Source organism: Camelus bactrianus, chromosome 20 (assembly GCF_048773025.1).
Source record: "Camelus bactrianus isolate YW-2024 breed Bactrian camel chromosome 20, ASM4877302v1, whole genome shotgun sequence".
In the NCBI taxonomy this organism is placed as follows: domain Eukaryota; kingdom Metazoa; phylum Chordata; class Mammalia; order Artiodactyla; family Camelidae; genus Camelus; species Camelus bactrianus.
The window spans coordinates 1,230,778-1,251,202 of NC_133558.1; the positions used below are offsets into that span (position 1 = coordinate 1,230,778).

Below are 20,425 nucleotides of genomic sequence, written 5' to 3' on the forward strand. Positions count from 1 at the left end.
ACCCAACTTAAGGAAACAATCTCACTTCTTTCCATGAGGCTTTATGGGCCCAACATGATACATGCAGATGATGCAAATCAGAGATATTTGTTATCACCAGTTAAAAGTTTATGTCTAACCAAGTTTATCTCTACCATTCCCCAATGATTACACTTAACAGACAGAACACAAAAGGAGACGGTAAAGTACAAAAAGACAAGGATTTTTTTCTCTTAATTTGACAATTAATAAAGAAAGCAGAAAATTGTGGACAGTTTCCAAAACCTGAGTAGACTTCTAGACTGACTTGAAAGGTAATTACCATTTGGGGGTATATCTTTTGCAGCTAAACCTTGTGATCGAATGCCCAAAATTTATTCTAGGCGTCTCTCGTGTAAAAGGAAGCATTTGGTTTCCGTGCCACCAATACGCGACGGCTCAACATTTCAGCCTTACTGTGTCTGACCCACAGGAGGAGGCTGGTGTGTCCCAGGAAGCAGATAAGAAGAACATACTTGTTTTAAATATTTCACATTTAGGCACCATGTGCACAGGAGTCGCCATTAATGGAGCACTTGGGAATACCACTTCCTTAAGAAAAATGAAGTGTGGGAGGAAGGCCCGTGATGCCAATTTCCTCTTAAGCATCAGCTCCATCCGACTGTCCTCCCTCTTGTAGGGGAGGGCGAGAGTCAGCGATTCTGCTGAAAGTGGCTTCTCTGAAGATTTTTCAGATGTGAGTTGAAATGTAGGTACATGGAACCAAATACAGTGGCCATAACTTGAAAAGATATTTTAGACCGGACCGGTCTATTTACAAAATCAAACAGCTGTAACGAATAAGCCAACCACAAAAGCAAATTAAAATCATTTTTGGCATTTATTAAAAGCGAGTATTGGGGTTACTTCTTCTTTTAAAGATTCACGGAAGGTGGGACACTTACATGTTGTTATTAAACGTTAAGGAAAATCTGAAGAGATGGTAGAGTGCATTTTTTAAAATCTGTTCAGTTGCTGCCACTTTCTGCCCCAGGGCTTAGAAAATTAAATACACTACTTAGCACCTTAAAAACCGGTTCTTCCCTATGTGTTAAGTTGTATGTTACACTTTCAAGGCAAAGTGTGAAGGAGAAACACTAGGGGCAGACACATTTCAATCACTCGAGAACATCCTTCCGAGGGAATTCAGTTATATGTATGTTCCTATTCTGGAACTTGAAACAAATGCTCTCACTTAAAAAAAACGATACTCATTTTTTTATTAAGAAAATCTAATGAAGACGTCCGAGTCCTGGAGGGAGAGAGCCATGCCTCACACAAGTGTTATCCCAAACCATACGCCCAAGAAGTAAATGATGAAAGAAATGAATGAACTAATGAGTTAGGCCCACGACCAAAACTGATTTTCACAACAAGCTAAAAGGTCTTTGGTTTTTTTAAAATACAGTCTCAGAATATATCACTGGTAACTACCTAAACAGACTGTATTGATACTTTAGGTTTTCTTAATTAAAAAATTTTTAATTTCATAATGTGACCAACAATGTAAATTACCTTCTCCTTATCCTAAAGTCAGTAAGGAACAGAGAATGTGATTCAAAACAACACTGTTAAAGCACATGTATATTTGGGGTAGACATTATTTTTGTCCCTTTGCATGAGAGCTTCCTAATTTCCACACTGAATACGCTCTGTTTTCCTTTCACCAAATATCAACCCATACTCTCTCAGATGTCCTATGAAAATGAGACGAAAGCAAAAAAGCACTCGGAGTTTTAAATAAGAGCCAAATGTCACAGCTTTGCCCACATTGCTAAACTTGCCAAAGAGAACGTAGAAACACAGAACCAATTCTGATTTTTCCCTATCTATGCACACAATAAACTCTATCCCTTTGTATTTCAGAGGAATTTTGCTTTTGCGTAAAGTGCGGAAATGAGTGATTAAACCACTAGCAGCCCCGCCCGGAAGAGCCGTGGTGCACAGGTGGTCTTGGTGGGCTCCGTGGGCTCCGGAGCAGCGCTTCCCACACTTGACTGTGTACCCAAACAACAGGACCTTGTCACCACGCACGCTCTGACTCCGCGGGCGGCAGCGGGGCCGAGACTCTGCAAGTCTGTCAGGCTCTCGGGGACACTGCTCATCTGTGAACCACACGCTTCAGGCACCGAGGTCCCAGAGAGACTCCCGCTAGACAAGTGCTCCAGAGCTCAAGCCTCTTTAGAGTCTGCGTCTTCCTTCTGAATGTGGAAATCACGACACGGTGATGTCTGGGGTGGAAGGGGGTCATCGGTGTCAGATTCGTTTCAAGGGAGCCAGGAAACAAGCAAGTGGTGAAACCCCACTTCAGCCCACTGACAAGGACAGCTGAGCTGGAGCTCCGGACACAAAAGATCCCCCATCACACGAACGTCTCCTGCACGAAAGGAGCCAGAGCTCATCGTGTCACAGGAGTGCACATTTCTGCTGCCAAAAGGAAATCTACAGAGGACAGACCTGCCAAAGAAATTAGGGCTTCAATAATTAGGAAACCGCAAGCCACTTCGCATCCTGCATCAGTCGGAGATGAATGGGGACACTTGCAAAAGTACTTCACCGCCAGCCCACTGGGGGAGAGCGCCCCGGGGAAAAACAACAGGAATTTTTAAATTCCTCTGTTACCCAATACAATATGTGTTCCAGCCTAAATGATGCTGGCACCGTTCAGCAGGACTCCTCTGACCCGCGAGGGCGAAACGACAAGCAGAACAGGCCGCGTGTGTTAGCCTTTCCCGTGTGTCTGGGGGAGACGCCTCTGTTTGGAAAGCAGCATTCAAACCCGCCGGCCTGGCACCCTGTGATTCACTATTGTCTCTGACGGGATCGCAGAGACAAAAACGAACCTCAGCCCCAGCCACACCCACCCCTCCCCTCCACAGCACCTTCTTTCACTCTCGGCTCCCACAGTGGCCCCGTCGCCACCCTGCTGGTTCCAAGCCTTCTTTTCCCTTCACAGCACTGGTAATGTTAAAAAAGCAAACAAAAAGCACACATGCCCTAGACGTGTACACAGCGGAACAGAAACCAACAGGCTGTCCCAGCTCCCATTCAGACGGTTCCTCCGAGAGGGAGCCTCTGTCTAGAGGAAGAGCACGCTTCCTGGAGTACAGTCAGAACAGAACACCAGAGTACAGCACAGATGGCCTGCGACCATCGTCTGGGGCTTTCTCCCCCTGAAAAGTGAAGAAGAAATATGAAGCACAATTTCCAATCAACCTCAAACCCCTACCATCTTGATGCCCAGATGTGCTTCCCTTGTGACCACGCGTCAGAGGACCTGAACTAGGAACCGGCAGCCGCGTCGAGAATCCCAGGGCACAGCTGGTCCCCCTTTGTAGAAATCCCCACTGGGTACCTGCTGGCCATCTGCCTGTCCTAAGTCCACTGCCCTGACCCTCCCGCACCGCTGTGGGGAAGGCCGGGGACGGGGGCTGAGCAAACTGCCTTCCGACTTCTCCCCGACCGTCACCCAAACCACCACATCCAGACACGGCCACTCCGGCTCTTCCTCCCCTCGGTGTGTCCACCTTAGTGAGCACCGGCCTGCCGGCGGAGTGAGGTGGTCGTTCCCAAGTCCTCAGCTGGCTTGACAAACACAGCCACTTACACCAAGAACCTTCAAAGTTAACTCTACAGAAAATTAAATCATGGAAAATAAGAGTGAAGGGCAGGGGGAGGGCCGGTAATTACACGCTCTGGGTACACGACAGCAAACATACCTTCTTGGCCGTATTAAAAAAACAATGATGCATTTTTCCTCTGTTTCCTCAGAGCATTTTCAGAATTTTCACACGTTACAAAATACAACCAAAGTCTCACCACCACCACTTGTGAAGCTAAACCAAGCCCAAACCTTAGCATATACATCAAACGTGGGCCAAAGCGTTATTCTAAAAAATTCTTTGTGAGTAATATGCGCAAATATGCAGCTTTATGGTCACATTATGTGAGCACCATGCACAGAACCGTAAATGAACACGGAAGCCAACAAAAATTATTTAACTGCAAATATAATTCAATGCTTTTAGAGTTACCTATGATATAGTTAAGCCTAAAACTAACATATTTTAAATAAATTTTAAAAGACAAATGTAAATTTCTCTACTTATAAAAAACACATAGTACCATATTTTCCAAAAGCTTTTTACAATCGTTTTTATCTTTATAAATAGCAGCTTAAGGCACATACAACATCTAAACTCTGAGAAGAGTGGATCTGGGCAGTCATCCTTCGCCAGAGGAGCTGATGAGAGCGGCCAGCACTAATGGGGAGCGTCTCGGTCCCGCGAAGCATCTAACAAACAGTGTCTCTCCTTTAACCTGCACGAAGCCCTGGGGAGGGAGCCCTGCGATGGCACCACCTGGCAGATGGAGACCATCTCAGACAGGAAGAACCAACTCCAGATTAATCAGTTGATACGCATATTTCTAAATTAATGTTTTAAAGACAACTCAGTTTGCTAAACACAGATTACAAGTATGCTAACAAATATCACTTCCCTAGGTATGTACTGTTATTCTTGCAAAACATACCTTGCTGCTCTTTGAGATATTTTTAATAAACTTTGTCCAAAGTATTATGCTAAGAAAAATTCAGAGTCTAATAATCTCTGATACTACGTATAAGTTAGTTTCACTCATCAACTGAAACAAGCTGTTAAGTAGTATCGAGTGCCATGAGTGACAGCAGGTGTTCACAGAGCACCCACCGTGCCCACCACACTGGGAACCGGGACAAGATTTACAAACAAGGCAGGGGACAGAAGAGAGGAAAGCCTCTGAGTGTTTCTCTGAGGATGCCTGGATTTCCACCCGGACATACGTGAGGCTCTGGAAATTCATTTCCAACATCGTAACAAAGGTGTGCTGTGATGCGCTGACCCACAGGCGGCTGGGAAGACCCAGGTCCCCACACAGGCCCCTGGACAACGCCTCTTGGACAGAACAAGAACACACACCAGGCTAGTGAAACAATGAAGGACCTCAGCAGAGAAACCAAAGCGCCTTTTTAAGCAGAGTTACCATTTCCCGAACTCTCCCTGAAACACAAATAAGGGTTTGGTTTCAAAGGACTTCCTGGCTGTGACTCAGGCTGCAAAAAAAAAAAAAAAAAAAAAAGCAGAATAAAAAGAAAGCCAAGACCTCAACTGAGCAAGTCACTAATGACAGGAGTCCCTGTCAATAAACTTAAAAGCAAGATCTGCCACAGATAAGCGACAATACAGCTAATTCACTCAGGAGAACAGAGAGCTGGCTCTGCGTGCGTGGTTTACACCATAATACATTCACCAAGAAAAATAATATTCTGCCAAGGAACATCTTAACGACACAGGAAACTGTCTCTGCCTGATAAGGTCACGGCTTTCAGAGGCAGTCTCTGGAGGCTGCCCAGCCCCACAGCCACCCCAGGATGCGTGTCCCAGCGCCGGGTTAAAAAGAGGAGCCCAGCTTCCGAGGACAGACAGCACGCCTGACCCACAGCGTGGGCGCCCGGCTCTCACGGCTCCGCCTGCAGCGACGCGGCCTTGAAGTGTGGCGTAAGACCCGGTTAGCAGGGACCCGGTCTGCCCTGGTGAAGAGGAACCCACCAGACAAGCCCAGCGGTTCTCAAATTCTCCTCCCACGGAACACCAGTGTTCCACAAATTAAGACTGTGGTTTTCCACAGCTAAAATCAAATAATAGACATCTGTTCACAAAGTTCTTTCCCATAATTTTTTCCTTATACCTCTGGGGCTTGAAACTATTTGTCTGCCACGAGCAAGCAGATCTGATTGCTTAACAGAAAAGAGTAAATTTGTTTTTGTGTTTCCGGGTTGGAATTCTAAACTTCATACTTAAAATAGTTACATTTATTATTCCTGGTTCAAATGATGGGATCAAAGGTACTAGGTTTTCCTGTTCCACCACACACACACACACACACACACACACACACACACACACACACACACACATCCCTTCCTGGCGCTGTGCGATGGGGCCGCATGCAAGACTCACTGGATCGGTCCTGGGTCGGACGGAGGCCAGGGTGGTGCAGGTGACACATGCGCCTTCCTCCCGCCACTGCTTCCCCGGGGCTGGTGCCCCGGCCTGGTCTCCAGGTCCTGGGACCCCACACTCTCACCCCGTTCCCGCCATCCCGTGTGCCTGCGGCCACCCTTCGCGGTTGCCGTAAGTGCTCCGTGACCACATCTAAGAATGAAAATGAGAGGGGCGGCAGCCTGTCGATTCAGAAAGCCCTCCAGTTTTCTCACTGACGCCAGCGCTGCGCTGCCGGCGGGAGGCTGGGAAGGTGCTCGAGTGTCCATTGGAGCCTCGACATCGGCCCTGGGGGCTCAGTGTGTAACACTGAATGACAGTGACTGTGTGGCCCAGATGACAACAAAATACTATCCAAACCATGACCGAGGACCAGGAAAACCGCCACTCCACTGTTGGGCCAAGCCAGCTGCTTTGGGACAGCGGGGGGACTGGGGAGGAGGGCTGGCCCGTCGGGAGCAGAGCTGCAGGAGGTGGGGCAGGCAGCCTGGCAGTCCACGCGTGGTGGCCTGGGCGTGCAGGGAGAGCAAGCCTGTGTCTAGAGGAAGTATCTACTCCAGTAAACGCTGCCCGGCCCGTGAGGGAAGTGGTCCAACGCGATGACGGTGCCACACGTAGCTGCCCGGCCGTCCGGGAAGGTGCCCTTTCAGGGGCCCCACGCTGGCCTCTGCCGAAGCCGGGTCAGCCTTGGTGAGGAGAGAGCCGCACTGCTGGGCCCAAGTACCACCTCCACCCCGCCACACGGCCACTGTGCTCAGGAGCCCCCTGGGCGGCGACAGGGCAGGGGGAAGAGGCTGACTGGGACCCACAGAAAAATCCTCCTCTGCTGAGGTCACCCTTAGGTGAGCGTTCACATGGGACGCAAATGTTCCTGCCCATTCAGACAGGTCTATCCACATATCTCTTCCTCAAATTTCCCTGTCACCAATTTTCCACTCACGTTTCTCCCAAGTCCCTGACCATCCAGCCAAACCACTGGCCCCACACCCAGGAGTCCGCCCGTATCGTACATCTGACCACCTAACCCTCCAGGCGCAGTGAACAGCCGGGCGCCCGGCTTACAGTTCTGCCCGCCGGGAGGAGTTCCCGGCTCTGCTGTCCGTCAGGGAGACTGACAGAACCACCGAAAACCAGGCCACATTCTCTTGCTCTGACAGCTGACCCCGGGAGCCCCTGCAAGGACACGGACGCAAGGTGGGAGAAGGGTCAGTGGGACGGATCGGGAAGCCACGTCTTCCTGCATCCCCACACACCCCCAGGCCTGCTCAGCCCAGCCTGCACCTCCACACCCACCCGACGACAGAGCACAGCAGCCCCCCTCCCCGTCCCCCCGCTGCGTGTGCACGTGTGCACCCCGAGGGCCGAGGTGGGGAGCCGGGAGGAACTGCCACGTCAGCGATGCCCACGCCCTGTTCTTCTGAGGGGGAATGGAGAGCAGGGAGGAGGAGAACTTAGGTGGGAGCGGCTCCCTGGAGGAGCTTGTCCCTGGCTCAGTGCAGAGGCTGAAAGGACGCCCCGCAGGGGGAGCCACGCTGTTGTTGGAGACACGTCCTGCCTCGGCGTTGGCGACACTCACCTGATCCAGGTCCGGGTTGGTGGGCCCTGGCAAATGCTGCCGAGAAGGCTCCTCCATCCTCGAGAGCTCCCGACGGCCTGCTGAGCGTGAGTCCATGAGGGACTTACTCATCCACAGCTGGGGAAATGACCACAGGACAGGCTCGGGACCCACCGTGAGACGGACCTCAGGCAAAATTCCACTGACGGTCTGACTCCGTGCGCAGCTGCTCTGACCTGTGACACTGTGCATCTCCCGGAGCTAGTGTCCACTCAGGCCCAGGGTCTCCCAGAACTAGATCAGTTCAGAGCCTGAAAACCCAGTTGTCTCCTTCTCCCCCGTACACGGTCACCCTCGCAAAGGCCGCAGGTCCCGCTGGTGAAGGCTGGGAGAAAGACCAGCAGCGTGAATTTCTGGCAGTGGACGGGGGGTCCTTCTCAAGAAGAGCTGGCCTCCCCTTCGTTTGAGGGGTTCTGGGTCTATAACCTGGCTCAAGGCTGGGCACTGATTGAGGGGATGTGACCCCTCGTTTTTATGATTCGGGTCAGGCTCCTGCCCACTTGGCCCGGAACACCTCTGCCCACACAGACCAAGGAAGAACTCGGCGGCCTTCCTGTCAGTTTCGCTTCTAGGAACATGGCCCTCGACCAGTCGGGCCACAGACTGTCCGATCGCCGCTTTGACTCTGGGTCCGTTACAATAGCCGTGCCTACTGGCCTCGGGGGGTTGAGCGCTGCCCCTTGGCCCCTGCTCCCGGGACCTGATTACTCCCCTGGCATTTAGGTTCCCCTCTTCGGTGACTCCAGTTCCCACCGCAAGGCTGAGCCCCCAGAAAAGAGCGATCCAAGCTCCCGAAGGCTCCTGGGCCCCTCCCAGCTGTGGGGAAAGGGGTGTCTTGTGACCCCCTCCCCGGGTGGGTCAGCAGGTCTTAAACAGTGAACCCATTCTAATATTCCAGTGTCCCTCAGCTTCCAGGTCAAGTTCAGCCACTTCCCAGTCCCTGTGTCAGCCAGCCAACCAACCGAACTGTTACAACACTTTCTGATTTCTGGAGCTGCACCATTAAACGCGGGCTTTAAAATAACTATGTGCAAGAAATGAAGAAAGGAGTCAAATTCATAATGTAAGAACAGGACAGTATGAAATAAAAACAGGCAGCTCTGCAAAAGAAACACAGAAATTCCAGAGGTTAAAATACATAGCCATCAAAGTGAAAAACTCAAAGATGGGTTGACCAGTAGGCTGGACAAAGGTGAAAAATAACAACTAGCAAGTTGGAAGAAGTCACCCACCATGACTCATAAGGAAGAAGAAAGACGGAAAATACAGAAGAAACGCGAGGGACAGACTGACCAGCGCCAACCAGCATTCTACAGGCAGCCCGGCGAACAGAGTGAGAAAACCGGGGAGCGAGTGTTCACGTGACGGGGATGTGCCATCTCCCAGAGCCGAAGGCAGTCCCCAGACTGCAGAAGAGCATCGAGCATCCAGGAGAGTGAGTGGAAGCCAGGCCGCTCCTGCCCACGTCTTCCTGCAGCTCCAGCGAGTCACAATTCCTAGGGCAAGTCCCCAACAGTAAAACCAACATCATCATGGTTGACAGCTGCCGGCCTCCGGGCTGCTACTCCTCATCAGGCCCTCCACTAAGGAAGTGTTACAATTCGAATTATCTCTTCTAGTTTTAACCTTCAAAACATCCTGTGAGAGAACTCAGGGCACAGGAGGAGAAACAGGCTCCGAGGACCCAGGGACGTTAGCAAGGACCCTCAGCGGGAATTCAAACGCAGATCTGACTCTGGGCCCTAGAACCTTGTTCCCTCCGGTGCCCCGGTCAGTCAGTCAGTCGCTCCCAAGGGAGCTGTGTCCTCCACACTGGCTCACAGCCACCTCCTCCTCTCCCCTCAGGGCCCCGTCACTCCCCCGTCTGGACTGCGGCAGGCCTCTCTGGCCACAGCCTCACCCCCTCCGTCTAACCCTCGTCCACAGGACTGTGACCTACCAGAGCGCCATCCAGAACCCAACACCGACAGCATCAACCCTCTTCAACTCTACCCCCTCCCCCACTCCGCCATCAAACACCTCGTTCCTCCAGCGAGATGCGCAGCACCCCACCTCCTCCCTCGCAGTCTCCCTCCGCACCCACAGGTGATGTCTCCATCACTTTACCTGCTCGCTCTCCCTACCAGGCCTGCCCACACGCTGCTCCCCCGAGGACTCCCCACGCGCCCTGCCCGCCCCACCACAAGTCATAGCCCCCGTGTCAGCAACGCCCACCCTCCTGGGGCGCACGCACACCGCCGTCCGCATCAGCCCACTAGTCCCCCGGGCATAACTCTTGTCTTTTTCTCTTGGGCGTGGAGTCCCTGTGGACTCACGCTCAGCAGGCTGGGAGCTCTCGAGGATGGAGGAGCCTTCTCGGCAGCATTTGCCAGGGCCCACCATCCCGGACCCGGGTCAGGTGAGTGTCGCCAACGCCGAGGCAGGACGTGTCTCCAACAACAGCGTGGCTCCCCCTGTGGGGCGTCCTTTCGGCCTCTGCACTGAGCAGGGACAAGCTCCTCCAGGGAGCCGCTTCCATCTTTGTTTTTCCTAAGTTCTCCTCCTCCCTGCTCTCCATCCCTCCTCAGAAGAACAGGGCATGGGCATCGCTGACGTGGCAGTTCCTCCCAGCTCCTCAGCCCTCGAGGTGCACACGTGCACACGCAGCGGGAGGGAAGGGGATGGGGTGCTGCCGACCACGGTGGGACGGGGGACACAGCTCCCTCCGGGCCGACAGCCTCGCCGGGACCACCTCAAGGCCTAAGGCTCAGGAGTGGAAATAAGTGAGAGTGAGCAAACGGTCACATCCATAACAGAACGAGAGCCCCGGCACGCGAAGCTGGAACTGTCACCGCACCTCCCGTCGCATCGCTGTGTGTGCGGACACCTCGCACCCTGTCGCCGTGTGTCCTCAGAGGACTCCCGCCCCGCACGCCGGGGCCTCTGAGCCTCTTCCTCTCTTTGCTACACTCTCTGAAGCTGAATGAATTAGTCACATTCTTCAAATGCCAGCCAGAACACGTCAACTGCTTATTTTAAAACAAACTCTCAAAATGGGGCAAAATCTATGCCAAATAAGGACTCTGTTTCTAAATATAAGTTTAATACAACCACTGTTGGCAAGATCAGAATAATTAAAGGAACTCTGCTTCTGAATATTTAGAGGAATAAAGTTTACCCTGAATTTTCATGGATTTCTAAGTATAGACAAGAGAACAGATATAATAACTGATATTTTTAACTCCATCTGGATGTATTATTGACAAGACACAGTGCAGAGATTGGGAACCATATCACCTTACTGCTAAATGTTTTAAGCAGTAGATAGTGTTTAAAAAGATTAAGATTCAAAGAGAATTCGTGGATTTCACATTAGACTCCACGATCGACTTTCTCGGGGAAAAACTAAAGCTCATTCACCTTTTTAGTACCTGGGATAACTTCAAACACAGGCGGCGTCACGACCACCAGACATAAACCGGGGACGAGAGCCGGGAGGCACGCTGAGAAACTGGAGAGTGAAAGTGAAGATACGTTTTTATAAAAGTAGTTAACCAAAAGTCCATGTGATATAAAAAAAAAAAAAAGCTCAAAAATCCTCACAAGAAACAGCTCACTCAACAACAGTACATGTAACAGTTTAAAGCAACCAGGCAGCCCCCACTCTCCCCAAAAAAAGGCAGTTTTAAACCTGCCGGGAAACAGAGGCTGTGAGAAATGAATGATCACAACTGCAACTCGATGAGGCCATGGAGAACAACTTATTTTTCCCTTTACTTTCATAAAATCGTTGCCAGGACCTGCGATTTTTAGGTCACACCCCTCCTCCATCAGAACACCACCCTCACATGCAGCATCCGAGGGAACAGATGCAGGGGCCTCTTCCAGCTCCGGACGGAGGTCCTCGACCCCACTCCCCGCCCGGACAGGATGTGCTCCACGCTGGGTAACAGAAAAGAGATGGCAGGAGAAGCCTGGTACTGCCAGACTGCTTCAAGGCCCTACCCCTGTTCCTGCACATTCTAAACTAAGTGAAAAAGCAAAATCACGTTAAAGACTCACCCACTTGCCCAGTTTACTTTTTTGGAAGACTTAAAACTCTAAAAACATGTATGACCCAGACTAACAAAAATTACTAGTAAGTATCTGTCAATCAAAACGATACCATTAAAAATTACAAACACACAATAGTAAGGGAGTTCAGGAACCCACGAGCCTGAGGTCAGCAGTCTGTGTTTTTAACCTGAGGAGTAAAGTACATGAGACTGTCACACGAGTTCCCAGGGTCTCATGAGACGCAGGGCCAGCCCTTACCCACATTCAAATGACAAGAAGAATAACAGGAAAAGAGGAAGAGGGTGGAGAAACATTTAGTGTCCCCACATCAGTCCTCTGGCAAGACAGGAGGCCTTGTGTGACAGTCCGCCAGACAGAGTCCACACAAACGGGAAAGAGGAGGGGGAGGGGAGGCATGGAGGGAAGAAAGAGGGGTGGTGGGAGAGAAGGGGAGAAGCAGACGCACTCCGCCACACCCAGGAAGACCAAAGCTCGAGTGCAGAGAGGGTTACTGCAGAGGTAAGGGCTACGATTTAAAACACGCACGTGCACACAAGCACACACACCCAGCTTGAAATTAACAAGCAATCAAAAGTAGCAAGTCAAATTATGATGAAAGTGTCAAAACCCACAAAGTACACATCCAGGAAAAGATGGGCAGGGAAGGGTTAAACGAGGACCAGACGAAGGCAGCAGGAAGAGACCTGTTGGTCGGGCCGGGAAGTGAGCACACGGCCACCACAGCACCACAGTGGTGGCTGGTGTGGACCGACCACACGAATCAGTGCTCTCTCTCAGGTTTCTGCACATCTTGCAAGCGAGGCACTGGGTGCCCTGTTGCTCCAAACTGTCTTTTCAAGGATGTCTGTATAGTGATAGAGCATGTCCCCCCAGAACAGTCAGCTTGCTGCCCACCGTGAAAGACTCAGGCTCCCCAAGCCTGGGGCTCCTGTCCCCCACGTAGCCACCACGGGCACAAATCTCACCCTGCGGTCTTCACGTCGCCCGGAGAAAACAGGCTGGGCACTGAGAGTAGGAGAACGCAGCCCCTGGGTCACTGCTGCTGCTGCGAGTAGGAAAGCCTTCTGTCTCTGACCCAGGAGTCTTAAGGCTTCTGCCACTTCCCATGAAACTGGCAGGCCATCTTGTTAGCCTATAAGTTGGGTAAAATCTTAGACCTTTCACAGGTCTCGACAGGAATGAGCATTTTATAAACATTATCCCCAAGTATCTCATTACCCTATAAGAGATAATCAAAATAAGAGATTATTTTCATTTCATAGATACATTCATTGAACAAATATTTACTGAGTGCAAATTATGTGCCAGGCCCAGGTCCAGGTGCTCAAAGCAGAGCTGTGAAGGTCCAGAGGAAGCCCTTGCCTTCACGGCGCTCCTACCACCAGTGGCCAAACGAGTGTGGTGATGGGATTAAGGTGCAGAGAAGCTGGGAGCCTTGCCAGGGGCCGAGCTGGCAACGCATGTGCATCGTGGGGTGAGGCTGCATCTGGGCAGGGGGCGCTCCGGAGCACACACCTTAATGGCCACCCTGCAGCGCCTCCCGCACTGTGACCATAAACAGGCCCAGCCATGAGGTTTCCACAGACCAGGTACTTAGAATCACCTGGCATGAGATCCCACTAAAGCAACCCAGAGTCCTGGAAGAAACAGCTGACTGTAGGTCTGGGCAGCGAGATGGTCTAAACACCTTGATCCAGAAGGATGTAGAAAGCAAGAAAGTATTCAAGAACACTGGGTTATGTCTGAAGGACGCTGGACAGTGACAATAACTCACTGACAATGACTGCAATGGATTGAAACACATGAAATGTGTCCATCAGGACAGTTTAAAAAATTCCACCTTCACAGGACATCAGGTGTTAGGAGATGAACGGTCCTCCTGAAGCCCACATGCGGAGGTCCTGACCCCAGGACCTCAGGAGGCGACTGTATTTGAAAACGGGGCCTTTAAAGAGGTAACTGAAGGAAAGGGAGGTCGTGTCTCAGTCCAACATGACTGGTGTCCTTGTGAGAAGCATCAGGACACAGACAGCACAGCCCGAGGGACAACCACGTGGGGACAGAGGGAGAAGACGGCCATCCAGCAGACAGCAGGTGAGAGTCCTTGGAGTGACATCGACTCGGCCACACGGACCGCGGACGCCCGGTCTCCAGCTGCGGGAAAGGCAGCGCAGGGCAAAGGCGGCCCACGGAAGGGCGGGACACGACCCTGGCGGCAGGCGGGTCTGCGGCGCTCTCTCCGACTGCAGAGTTCACAGCAGGCGCCTTCCAAGCACTGTGGAGACACCAGGAAAAGGCAGGGTACATGGCGCAACAAACCTCCCCACCCCCACGTGAGGCAAGAACACAGTAAAACTAAGAAATAAGAAGGCAGAACAGAAGCATGTCCAGACTTACCGGCTATGATGGTCATTATAAATGAATTCAACTTCCTGTGAAAGCCTCTCAGGTTAGGGGAAAAAATAAGATACCACCTCTCAAAAAAAAACAGGTCCGATAAACACGCAGCAGGTAAACATACAAGAGAGGGGGCGGCGACACTGACATGAGACAAAGCAGATTTCCAGGCAGAAGCTCTGAGCGGAACAATGGTTAAGATGGAACGGCTGTGAATTTTTGTGTGTCAAATGTCACCGGCCTGAAGAGGAAGCGAAGCTGCTCCAGGTGCAGGGAGAACAGGCCCCACAGAACCCAGAGGGCTACAGCGCACGCGGCTCCGCCTGACGGACCGGCAGGGAAACGCACAGAGCGCAGCGGACGGGAGCCATGCAGCTGGTGGAGGTAACGGATTTCTATCAGACTGTGTAACTCACGTATGAAAAATTACCTCGCTTCTAAGCATGAATGGAACATTTAAAAAAACTGATACCGTATCAGGACACAAAGAAAACCTCAGAAAGTTCCCAACACATATAAATATAACAAAGCCACAGTCTCAATTTCCAAAGCAGCAAAATTAGTGACCAACTTTATATTTAAAATATTACAACCCCATTAAAAAGAAAAGAATCCTACAGCCTTATGTACATGAACAAGTGAAGACGTCCAAGGTATGTCATCAAGTGAGAAATCAAGGCTGGAACTACGTCACCACGACTCCTTCTGTGTTACTTTTAAAACAAAAGAAAGATCTATGCAGATAGTGTCAATAAATATGGCTTCTTCCCAGGAAGAATTATGTGCTACCATGCTGTTCTCTCCTGAACTGCTTCCGCTGTCTGGCCATGAATGGCTGCTGCTTTTATTACCTTAAAAATATTAATAGATAGACAGTGGGGTTGTGGGCGCCTCTTCACTCTTCTCTGGATTGGAAAAAAATAGCAAACATTATTTTTAAGTAACATTTAAGTGAAGAAAAACTTTATAGTAAAAATAAAGCTGAAACTGAAAAAAAATTAAAAAAAAAAAAACAACTACACTAAGTAATTCATGGAACAAAAAGGAAACCAAACCTGCAATTTCAGGTTACCTTAAAAATAACAAACCACTACTTATCAACACTTAGGAAACAGTCAGATACACTCCAAAGAAAACGTATGGCCCACAGCCTTCCAGCGTCACACAGGCAAACAGAGAGCTTCCTGTCCCCCTGCTGATACCTACAGCTCCCCCCAAGGACGGGGTGAGCGGTGGAAACTTTCCGTTCACTGTGAGAAATCAAACGAGCGAAAGCACAAGTCCACAGATTAAGCCAACACACCTCAGAACGAACCCTCTCAGGCCACCTGCACCAGCGGCGGGAATGATAAAGCTAATGCACACCAGATGCGGCCATGTTGTCCCAGGCCCGCAGGCGCAGGGGGCAGGAAGGCAGGCGGACGCGCGAGTTCAGGGTTCAAAAGCGGGGACTGAGGACACAGGAGAGTTCGCCGCGCATTCCTGCGTCTCCGTGTAAGTCCTCAGTCCTGACTGCGCGGGCACACCCTGCAGCTGTACCGACAGGCAGTGCAGACGGGAAGGTCCGTTCACGTCAGTCGTCAGGGAAAACGGATTCACCCGACCACCTGCAAAGGTCGTGCTGCAGACGAGGCGCAAAGGAAGACAGCTCGGTGTGTGAGCCCTGCAGCATCAGTCCCCACACGGAGACAAAGCCTGCACTCAGATTATAAACGGGCGCGTCCACGTCCGCCGCGTGCCAGGCTGGCGTGTCGCTAGGTCAGTTTTAGGAACAGCTTCTACACCTCAAGCACCTGCGTGTCAGGAGCCAGGTAACACTCCCCCTCATCCTAAGGACTGGAGGGGGCAGGCGGGTGTCACCAGTACACCCAGGAGCAAATCAAGCTGCACCACCAGCCAAAGGCCAGGTCACCAGCAAAGGCACACATCGGGATTCCAGCGCCAGGTGCCAGCACAGCACAACTGTTAAGCAGAACGGAGAGGCTCAGTGCCAGGTTACAGACAAGTGGGCCCTGGCAAACACCACCTAGTCCTGCACCCTGGACCCTCTCACTTGTTCAGTAAATGTTTGTTGAGCATCTTCTGTGTGAAGGTTCTGTGATTAGATGCTGGAGGCTCAGAAGTGTCGAATCTCAAAAAATGTGAACTTTCCTGCCCACTCAGGAAGCCTGGGGATTCGAGCAAATGCCTGCAAACGCACTTTAAGAAAAGGTCGAAGTATTTCCTCCCATTCTGTTCTATCAAGGTATCTTCAGGCCTTACACAGAAAAATTTAGAACTCCATGTTCAAACCCCCATTTCACTTTTTCAAAACTACGCCTGCAGAATCGTTCACATTTTTCTAGATAAAGACGATTCTTCTGTTTTAAGGGTATGACTGTCCTGATTTTTTTTCATTTCATTTTCATCCCCAGTGCTATTCAGATGGTCAAAGAACAATACAACAAATGGGAACAGAATTGAAAGGCGCTGACTTTTTTAAGGCTCGATGACATACTCAAAATACAGGAAGCAGTAGAAGACCTGCAGCTGGGGGCGGCGGGGCCCTGTGCGCCACCTCCCTGTCCTTCTGTGTGGGGCAGGGAGGGGCCGCCACCCAAGCGCACCGCGCCCGAGACCCTCACCCACCGTCACAGCCACCGGGGGGCCGGCAATGTGGCACAGCCCAGCACAACCGTGTCCAAGACCTCCCCGAGGACTCTCAGGGCTGGCCAGATTTGGGGACCTAAGAAACCATCACATTTTGGCTTCTTGGAAAAGATGTTTTAGTTATTGACGTAAGTTAACGTAAAAAGCATTCATTCAAAAAGAGAAACAGTGCATCTCCAGCTGTATGAGAAGGGCAAGTGCAAGGTGACTGAAACACTGTTAGCCTTTAAAAAGGCGCAGCAAGTTCAAGCAGTTTACAAATAACAAGAACACGGCTCCCGGGCGGGCTTGACAGAACTAAATCAAAGACTTCCTGAGCTCAAAGAGGAAACTCTTGGGCGAGGAGACTCCACCACGCCCTTGAGGAAGGTGAGTTCCATGTGGGGATGTGACCCCCACGGCCCTGCAGGGACCCCCGGGGGAATGAAGGCAGGCAGCAGCCCTGCGGCCCCAGCTCCATCACCGCCCCCAGCTCCATCACCGCCCCCGGCTCCACTGCCCCCAGACTCACGCCAGGAACAAAACATCCAGGAAGGCTGTTCTCAGTGACAGTAATAATGCCTGCTTGACACCTAACACCCTCACAACTGTTCTAAGCACTTTGCACTTATTAAAAACTCAGTGTCCACGCGCACAACCGGTATTGTCTCCATCTGACCAGGGCTGTTTTTACTCCCACTTTACAGACGAGGAAACAGGGCAGGAGCAGTGCTCCCACCAGGCTGCCCAAGTGCACGGCCATGTCACACAGAGCCCCTCAGAGTAGAGATGCTTGGAAAAGGTCAAGACTCATGATGAAATCTGTGACCAGCACCCCGCACAGTCGCCGGTCTGGAGGACAGCTGAGAAGCAGACTAGTTCTGGTGTGCACCTTTCCCGGGCAGCCTGACAGTCTGGAGCCACCTTTTTCACCATTTGAATTTACTAAAGAAAAAACGGGGTATCAGCAAACACAAAAGTAGTTTTGAAAACAAAGTTCAGGAGCGAAAAGCTAATATGCAAGTTGCATTGTTCCCTTTTTTTCTCTCATTGCCTGAAGGAAAGGACACTGCATGGCAAAGCTGTAGGACTGCCCACAAGGCCACCCCTCACCAGCTGGGCAGCTGCTCCTCTGCAGGGTGAGCTGACACAAACACCTGCCAGCTAAGCAGACACACAGCAGGATGCGCTTCCGGAATAAGCAACAGCTAACGTGGACACATCCTCCCAGCGGTCCAAAGAATTTTTCTGAGTTTCCAAAATATTTGATTAACAAACAGATTTCTTTCTCCAACGTCTCTGAGCCATGAGAGCCAGCTGGAGGCTCCTAGTGGCCTACTTCACTAGGGATTTCCTCGCCAAGTCACCCGTATTTCGTAAGTCAAAACTGTGGAGTCCCACTTTCAAAGGGTTTGTGAGAAGGCATACAGGAGCAAGGAAGGTAACACTTCTCAGTTCCCAACTCCCACCCAACCCTCTTCAAAAAGTGTCTTTCCCTTCAACAAATGGCATCTCTGTTCATCCAAATTATCAAGACAAACACTTAGGATCCACCCTGGCCTCCCATCTTTCCTCTCCAAATCCAGTCAGCAAGTCCCATCCGTGCAACTTCAAACCCTACACAGACGAGTCTGTGGGCAGCACCTTCCTGCCCACTCCACCGTCACTCTCCCCTGGAGGAGGACACCAGTCTCCTGACGGGTACCTTCTCCTCCACTCCTGAACCTAACGTCCACATTGCGAAAGCCATCTTTTTAAACTAGGAATGAGAGACCACACCATGTCCCTGCTGGAAACCATTCGACAATCAGCCAGTCGGCGCTCAACCTCGCTGTCAACATCAAGAGGCCCTTGCCCACCTCCCAGCTCCTCCTCCTCACTTTCTTACTGTGCACCTGGCCTCTCCCGTCCCTAGAACAGAACTGACTAGGCTTGTTGCTGCCCGGAGGCCTAGAAAGATCTCTGGATCTTCAGACTTCAGCTCAAATCTTACCTTCAGGGCGGCCTTTCCTGACCTGCACTCACCCGGCATCAGCACCTGCCACTCTGCCGCAGAGTGCTTCTCACGCTGCCTGTGATGAAAGGAGCCTTTCTCTTCCTTTCCAATCTATCACGGAACTACTTTTTTATAAAGTACAGTAAAAGTGAGTTTCTTTAAAAAATGGAATAAAAAAGAAGACGTACAAAACATACCCTTGAAATTTCAATTATCAGTGGCCATGGTCAAAACCCTGCCCTAACACGTTCCCACAGGGCATCTAGTTTCCTGCGCGTCTCCCAGGGCCTGGGCACACGGCCACGCTCCCCGCTTGGACACACTCGGCACCGAGTCGCTGTTTACTCCTGCCATCGGCACTGGGCGCTGTTCTGGGATGGAGCTGTGTCGATGGATGGCAGAGCAGGACCTGGCTCACAGAGCTCGGGTTCTGTGGGGAGACCCAGGGCGGGGAGGGGGGCAGTCAAGACCGCAGGCAAAACCAGGATCTGAACTCCACTGTGACGCCAAGGCCTTCCCTGGCTTCTGCAAAATGCTCAGCACTTAGCTGATCAGTGAAGAGTGCAAGAGAACAGCCCAGCTAGACGGGAAAGGTGCACGTGGAGCCATGTTGCACAACAGCCTAAGCGTTTTAGTTTCATGTCAAGAACAACAATTCCCTCCTGCAGAGCACGATCAGGCGCGCGGCGTGCCGCCGGCCCAGGTGCAGCCCTCGCGTCCACACGCATCACCGTCTGTTCCTGAAACACTGCACCCCCCTGACTGCATGGTCTTTATGTTACACAGTGGTCAAATAACTGATCAAAATCACTACTTGCAATTTCCAGTGGTCACAGCGGCACTATCAACAGTCAAGACATGGAAGCAACCTGACTGTCCATCAGCAGGCGAGTGGATAAAGAAGTTGCAGTCTACATATAGAATGGAATACTACTCAGCCACAAAAAAGAATGAAATGTTGCCATTTGCAACAACACAGATGGATCTTGAGAGCATTATCCTAAAATGAAGTGAGTCAGACAGAAAAAACCAAACAGTGTATGATATCACTTATATGTGGAACCTAAAAGATAGTACAAATGAACTTATTTATAAAACAGAAACGGACCCACAGACATAGACAACAAACTCACAGTTACCAAAGAGGAAAGGGGGAGGGATAAACTGAGAGTATGGGATTAACAGATACACATCACTACACATAAAATAGATAAAAAAGATTTACTCTGTAGCACTGAGAACTACATTCAATATCTTGTAATAGCCTACAATGGAGTCACAAGAGTACAGATATACACATACATAGGTACAACCAAATCACGTGGCTGTACACCTGAAATTAACACAGTGCTGTCAATCAACTATACTTCAATTAAAAAAAAGAGTGTTCCTGGAGGAGATGCCCCACACGTCCCCAACAGGAAAATGACGTGCGAGCTGTGGGGCTTTGGGGCAGAACCACCCTAGTGGTGTGGAGAGAAGAGGCTGAAACGCACGTGGCGGGTGCACCTCGTAAGCGCTGTGCCGAGGGAGCAAGCTGGACATCAAATACCACACGTGGTCTGATTTCAGCCGAAACGGACCTGCGGTGGAAAAGTCACAGCAGTGGGTGCCCCTGGGAGAGGCGAATCGCCGGGGAGGGAGCACGAGAAATGTTCTGGGGAGATGAAAACA

The 20,425-nt window shown here is 51.0% G+C and overlaps 1 protein-coding gene across 3 annotated transcripts in view; it reads right to left on the reverse strand.

Annotated features, from left to right (window-relative positions):
• The window catches only part of GMDS (GDP-mannose 4,6-dehydratase), a 455,105-nt gene that overhangs the window by 380,639 nt on the left and 54,041 nt on the right, over positions 1-20,425 (reverse strand). The window contains exon 1 of one of the 3 annotated variants that reach the window (XM_074347981.1): positions 18,749-18,802. The exons of the other annotated variants lie outside the window; for them this stretch is intronic. Within the exon in view, the coding sequence (XP_074204082.1) occupies positions 18,749-18,787 (39 nt within the window). The 5' untranslated portion in view covers positions 18,788-18,802. Of the gene's footprint in view, positions 1-18,748; positions 18,803-20,425 lie in introns of those variants that run through there. 3 annotated transcript variants of the gene reach the window in all.